The sequence below is a fragment of the Trachurus japonicus genome, chromosome 19 (assembly GCF_045865225.1).
Source record: "Trachurus japonicus isolate A0001 chromosome 19, Traja_1.0".
Classification (NCBI taxonomy): Eukaryota; Metazoa; Chordata; class Actinopteri; order Carangiformes; family Carangidae; genus Trachurus; species Trachurus japonicus.
In genome coordinates, this window is record NC_140925.1 from 21,116,402 (window position 1) to 21,123,145 (window position 6,744).

At 45.0% G+C, this 6,744-nt stretch overlaps 2 protein-coding genes across 3 annotated transcripts; one reads left to right on the forward strand and one right to left on the reverse strand.

The window, feature by feature from the left end:
* Position 1: 1 nt before the first annotated feature.
* ndufaf8 (NADH:ubiquinone oxidoreductase complex assembly factor 8) lies at positions 2 to 1,111 on the reverse strand. Its single transcript, XM_085762462.1, has 3 exons — positions 814 to 1,111; positions 438 to 548; positions 2 to 359 (listed from the first exon to the last, which is right to left on the reverse strand). The coding sequence occupies exons 1-3, from the start codon at positions 892 to 894 to the stop codon at positions 339 to 341; spliced, it is 213 nt and encodes a 70-aa protein (XP_085618588.1). The 5' UTR covers positions 895 to 1,111; the 3' UTR covers positions 2 to 338.
* A 171-nt stretch (positions 1,112 to 1,282) lies between these two features.
* tepsin (TEPSIN adaptor related protein complex 4 accessory protein) lies at positions 1,283 to 6,474 on the forward strand. Of its 2 annotated transcripts, none has more exons than XM_085761621.1 (13): positions 1,283 to 1,383; positions 1,811 to 1,883; positions 2,235 to 2,326; positions 2,468 to 2,561; positions 2,678 to 2,745; positions 2,842 to 2,923; positions 3,367 to 3,442; positions 3,553 to 3,737; positions 3,886 to 4,072; positions 4,482 to 4,595; positions 4,692 to 4,770; positions 4,865 to 4,999; positions 5,096 to 6,474. In XM_085761621.1, exons 1-13 carry the CDS (start codon positions 1,345 to 1,347, stop codon positions 5,726 to 5,728), a joined length of 1,857 nt encoding a protein of 618 aa, XP_085617747.1. In that variant the 5' UTR covers positions 1,283 to 1,344; the 3' UTR covers positions 5,729 to 6,474. The 2 variants fall into 2 exon arrangements, with proteins under 2 accessions (XP_085617747.1, XP_085617746.1); XM_085761620.1 differs by having other exon boundaries at positions 3,367 to 3,438; positions 3,546 to 3,737.
* Positions 6,475 to 6,744: the final 270 nt, after the last annotated feature.

Sequence of the window (6,744 nt, forward strand, 5' to 3'; positions counted from 1 at the left end):
CGTTGCTCTTTTATTCAAATAGTATATGCATAATTTCAACAAGTTATATTCACATTTCTATATTACAGAGTTAAATAAAGCTCATTATAGGAACCGGCAGTGCTGAAAAATACATGGCTTTGTGTATATTTTCCATTTCAACAATACGTGATTATTATTAAAAACATTTTTTGACTGACTTCTTAAGCCTGTGATGCATTCAGTTCAACTCTCCCATGTTACTGTCAGCAATGCAATCCTCTCCCAACTTCTTTTCTCACAGTGAACAGTCCACAGGATGATACTGAGGTCGCTCCATTATGTTCTTATCTTATAACACAACCAGGACGGGTTTCCATTCATTTAGGTCTTTTCTTGGCCTGTAATTAAAAAAAAATTATGAGTTTTAATCATTTCTATATTAAACCAGTAGGAGGATTACTGTATTTGCCCCTTACTGCGTTTGTAAAGCAAGTCTTGAGTGCTTCAAACTCCTTGGCACAGAGATCCTTCCTCAGCTCCTGTGAGCCTGTTGTAGTGGCTGCAACACACTTCCCATACGCTGATGCCTGGGTCACACGAGAATAGACACAACACAAAGAAAAACAACATGTAGATGTATCACGTATAATTGGTTTGTGTATCATAAGGTGTATCAAAACACACTGATAAATGTTGAATAAATTAAGAAAAACAGAAATAGTCAAGAGGTTTACAGTTATACAGACAACTGGAGCCACCCTAAAGGGTATTACTGATATGTTTTGGGCCATAAGCAGACAGCTGGACTACATTTGAGCATGAAGTGAGCTAAATGCCCGTGTGGCTGCTCACCTCTCCCGCGCACTGTGCCAGTAGTTCAGGGAAGAGTCGTAGTTTCTCTCGGCTGCGACTCCACACGTTGGACCCAGACATGATGCTGAAGAGGCGTTCACTGACGTCCTTTAGCTGTAAAAGTCGACTAACCAACAGGACGACACGCAGCAGCCGTGAACCCCGAAACCGTCGCTGCTTCACAGTTTGTCAAATGTCATGGCTAACCTGAAATATACATAACACCGAGCAGATGAGGCATCTTGTAATCTGTGGGCAGCGCCATCTTGTTGACCCTGTCATCACGGGAACGTCCGGTAGAGTGTCTAGTAATCTGATTGGCTCATCTCCCTGTCAATCAACGTGTCAGCGCGCCCCCTCCTGAAGCCTGATTGGCCGGATGTTGACCTTGGGCGTCACCAGAGCGCCAATGGGCTTCGGGGGTTGTTACTTGCTGTGCCGTGATTGGCTGGCTGTCATCTCTAGCCCCGCCCTCTCCTCGTAGCCCCAGGAGGAAGATGAGTAACCCGCAGCCAGGAGGACTGCTACATCATGGCAACATTCATGGAGCGACTGGCTTTTCTTCAGAAAGTAAGTTCTGTTTACCGTCACCGCGGCTTGAGGCGGCAGCTAACCGCTGAACGGAGCTAGCTGGGTCTCCCGCCGCGTCACCGCGTCTGTTTAAAGCTGTTCAGTTGTGCCACCTTTAGCTTGCTGCTAGCCTGCTAGCTAACAACATGAAGAAACACATTCTGTTTTAACAGCTTGTCATGTTTCACTGCACATTAAGGTGTTTGGTTAAAGTTTTACACCGGCACAGAGCCACGACACACTGGTGAAGGCTGAACTGGTACCGAGGCGCTGCTGCCACGTCGAGCTGGTTTCTGTCTGAATCTGTTTAACCGTTTAACTAACAGACTGGTCAATGGCTGGTGGGCTGTGCAGCTGTTATGGTAAACACAATCTGACACATGTGATGTTGGCGTCATTTAGTCATCGTCTCTTCTGCTAATTCAAGGTACCAACTCTGATGAAGGCTACAGCAGATGATGAAAACCCCTGTCCTGGCTACCTTTTCCAGGAGATTGGAAGTATCCTTGAACAGCTTGTGTTGTGGTTCATCCAACAGCCCGGCCCCAGCTGCTCTCTGAATCAGGGCAGTTAGTAGAAATGTGACTGATTAAGGCACACAACACATTCAAGTGCATTGTTTCCACTTATAGCTGTTGATCATCATGTCTAGATATCATTTATAATCATAATGTGTCACAGCAAACCTCAGTAAAACATCTGCCTGTTCAGTTGTTGGGCTCTCAAATGGGCAATGGTGATTCAAGTCAAACCAACTTAAAATGTTCAACTGCTCAGTGAAAATTCATGGATTGGGTTCTGTTGTTCAGATCAGACACAATAATAAATACTGTCCTTAACCAGCACAATAGAAATCTCCCATGAGTCTTCAGGTTGTGGTCAGTGTTTGTTAGAATACCTACTGGAGAGGCTGCAAGTTGAGTCCTGTCATGTCAAACTAAAGGTAAGACTTGTGTTTTTCTAAGTTTATACATGTAAACTGAATTTTTTTGTACGTTACCATTATCTGATCTGTAGAGTTGCAGCTCTACATGTTTGTTGTTTAAAGCGACACAAAGTTACATGTCTGCATCTGGTCTTGTAGGTGCTGAAGATCTTTGTCCATCTCTGTGGTCATGGTTCAAATCATTTCCTCACAGAACTTAGGAGGAACTCCACCTTCATCCAACAAGCATCAGGTTAGACACACTGGTATTTTTCTTTTTTTCTTTGCTCCATTAAACTTTCAGCACTCTGTGGCTGCTCCGTAACATGATTATTCACGTTGTTCCCTGATGGAAGTTTTCACTCTCAGTTTATAGTGGTCCACCTGATCCCATTCATGGCACAGCATTATACCAGAAAGTGAGGAATACAGCACAGGTGAGACACAGGTTGTGTTTCATCATCATGTCAGTTACACAAGTGTGTCAGTGAGGAAGACGCACACTCATATTTGGACTTTTTCTCTCTTTGCAGGAGGTCGCCAGGCTGCTTTTCACAGATACAATTTCCACCAAAACTGGAATATCCCCACTAAACCTAGTTCCCCCAACGATGGGTGAGCAATAAACATGACAACTTGCTGACAGTGACCCTACACACTACAGCACTCATCGTCAGAGTTGTTTATAATGTATTGAATCCAGAACCAGTATTGAATCTGTATTCAATGTGAATGTAGTGCAATTCTTTAAAAAGAGGTTCTCAAAAGACAGTGAACACACTCACAGGTGTTTTAACTTCTTCTGACTAATTAGATACAGATTGGTAGGTTGATACAGCTTTAGTTGGAATTATGTGATGTCCAGAGAAGAGGACCAGGCATTTACAGCCATGTCCACTGATAGATGTGACCTCAGTTACCATGTAATTAATTATACAATACAATACAATACAATAATTAATTAAATATTAGCAGTGCATGAGGGGCTATAAATGTATCGACATCTTTAATCAGCAGAAAGCCATGGTACAATATGTCTCTTGTGTCTTTCTGTTCAGGTATGGGATCAGGTACTTCCCACAGGTCAGGGATGCAGGGCTTTGGATACAGTCCAGGGAAGCAGGGGACAGGTGAGTCGTGCTCCTACAACCACCACCTACACACACACACACACACACACACACACACTGCTCACACACAGATCAAACTGAGTCTATGTCTGTACCTGTGCCTCCAGCGGGCAGTGATTCCATATTGGATAAGATCCAGAAAGCTGCAGAGGTAGTAGCCAGTGCTGTCCTTCCACCAACCGAACACCAGGGCATCCGTCTCCACGACAACCATTACAGGGCCGTGGTGGCGCCGTCCGCACCCATCGAGGTGGCCGTGCCGGCGTGCGCCTATAATCTTCCTGCTCGCAGATCAAAAGGTCAGAAATCGTTGGTGTGATGGAAACATGAACTTCACATGTTTACAGTTACGTCACTACACACAGTGTCTGAGTCACCGACAAGGTCACACCGAGCACCGAGGCTTCCACTTGACACCCCGAACCCTATCATGTGTCTTCACCACAGCAGCGACCCAGCGGTGCCCCGGGCAGGTCGGGGGCGGCTGGGAAGAGACGGACAGCGGCAACAGCTCCTCTCACAACTCCTCTCAGGACATCGCAGCCAACAGCAGAGCCTCTGTGGGCAGCAAGTCAGCCGGGACCGGCAGCCAGTCAGGGGCCAGCAGGGAGAGCAGCGGGGACCTGTCAGACCGGTGAGGGGCAAAGTCAACCCACTGGAGTCCTCTGCTAGGTCATGATGTAGTAATACTTGATAGGTGGTGGATTTTACTTTGGGTTCATGCAGTTTTTACAAAAAGCTACTTGTATTTTGTTTTTTCGGGTTGTCCATCCATCACATTCTCATGTACACGATATCAGTAACTCTTTTATGGGACTTCTTCATATTTGCAATTATCATTTACTAGCACCCAGGGATAAAGTGAATAATTTTTGTGATTAATGATTAATGTGTTTTTTTTGTTTACCTTTTAGCAGAGGCATATTTATACTTGCTTTTTACCTCTCACCTCTACTGTCATATTTTTCTCTGTGGCGTATAAGTAGAAAATAACGTATATTCTAAGTTTGTTGTTTCTCTGTCATCCACCGTCTGATATCCAGGGTTGAAGCTCTGCAGTTGGGCGACTGTGGCCAGGAGATGGCGCTCATCAGCAGACTGACTGAAGGCTCCAGAGTTTTCCTGTCCAGAGAGGAGAGCCAGCACTTCATCAAAGAGTCAGTGCACCGACTCAGACTCTAAAACCAGATCCTCTTCTGTCTTTGTCTTCTCAACGAGCGACACGATATCTGTCTTTGTTTCTGATCTGTCAGGTGCTCCATTCTTAACTGTGAGGTCGTGGTGGAGTTGCTGTCCAGCAAGCTGCAAGACCCTTCAAACACCATCAAGATGGTAAAAATCAAATAGTCTTCACCGATAACCTAGGTTTTCTTTATGATACCGTGCAATATTAATGTACCGGTCTTGTTTCTTTCCAAACCTGCAGCGGGCACTGTGTGCTGTCGCCTGCCTCATGACTTCTGACCTGCTTTCTCTTGAGCAAATGTTTGGAGCTACACAAAGAAAGCTTCGCCAGCTGAGTGAGGGCGCCCCGGGGCCTGTGGCAAACAAAGCCACTAAGGTAAAAGAAAAACAGACAGAAAAAGAAAACTACACGTGGCCAAGACTGATAAACAGAACTAGAGATTTTTTTCTCCGTCTTATCTCCTCCTAACAGATCTTGCGACAGTTTGAGGCTCTGATGGGCGGACCTTTGAACCCTCCCAGACACGAGACTGCCAACAGTAGCCAGCCAGCAACAACAACACATCCCGCTCCCACATCGACATACTCCGATCCTTTACTACCCACCCAGTCTGCTGACAACACCAACCTCAACCTCAACCATTACCAGCCAGAAACAACATCATCTTTAGGTGTCACCCAACCACCACATCGCTCATCTTCCCCTTCTAGTCAGGCCTGGGCCCAGACAGACGCCTCCTCAGGGGGGCCGGTGAGGGGGGGTGATGATGAGCCAGTTAGGACTGCTGAGGTCACACCGTCTGCTGAAGATCCAGAGTGTATCAGAGACAAAGGCTCACCTCCTCCTCCTCCTCCTCCTCCTCCTCCTCCCTGTGAGCCTCGGAGCGGGCAGCCGTGTCTGAGCAGACTGTCCCTGTTCAGCGGCATGGAGCTGGTGACCAAGGGGAGACCGTTGTGCGACAGGGAAAGAGAAACCTCCCCGACAGAAACACACACAATGGACGCCGACTTAAAATCCTCTCCCCCCGGCACTAGTGAAACCAGTGAGAACGCTCCTTCTGATACCAGTCAACCAGTATCGGCCTTCTCCTTTCTCAAGTTTTGACCAACTTTTTACAGCTGGAGCTGCTCCACTTGAAACCAATGATGTCATCATTATAGTATATTATCCATTGAGAAAAATATTTAATTTTCTAAACAGACTGGTAAGGTTGTACTGTATAGATGGGAGATTGCGTTATGTTTGGGTTGTCTGTTTGTGCGGTGCCTCTGCCAACGCTGCTTCAGCAGCAGATTGGGTGAAGAGAAGGAGCCTTGACTGGACTACGACTGTAGTCCTTCAGACTGAAGCTGAGTTTTAATAGTATTTCACAAGTATGGTTGTGTTGAATTACAGGTTTTAAGTGATGGTTGCTTTATCTCAGGATTTCTTTTAGGTAACAACTCTTTACGCCTCTGCAGCACGCCCTGAACCTCTAAAGGGACAATCCCTTGATTTGTAATTTGCACTACAGTTGCTTTTATTATGAACTCAAAAAAAAAAGAAACTACAAAAGAGAGTTGTCTTCCATATTTTTTGGTACTAAGCTATAATATCAATGTAAATATTATGAGTGTTAGTTTACTAAAGTATTTATTATGTCTACTCAGTATTGATTCAAACATACCCATGAGAATGGCTGTAGAATGCATGTCTGTGATTAAAAAGTAATGTATGAACTAATGGGGAAGGTAATTATTGAGATAGCCTGTGTGCATCACCAACATGTGGAACTGCCCAATGAAGCACCTGCTGTTAACATAATGCAAGTTGCTCATGTCACCAAATAAAAAGCAGACTTATTTATGTCACCATTGTCATTTCAGTTACATGCTGTGTTGTGCTGTTGAGTAATGTGGAATGTTATACAAACTACACGTCCATAGGATAATAATCCAACCGACTGGTATCAACGATGAACACTACTGTGTTTGGTTTCAGTGAATACAAGCCATGCTGTCGCATGTGCTGAAGATCAATAAAACATGCTGTATTTTTGTTACAGCGCTAACATCAGCGAGCTTTCATGTGCCGTACGTACTTAACAAAAGTGTAAATTCTCTCAGTGACATGTTGCAGAC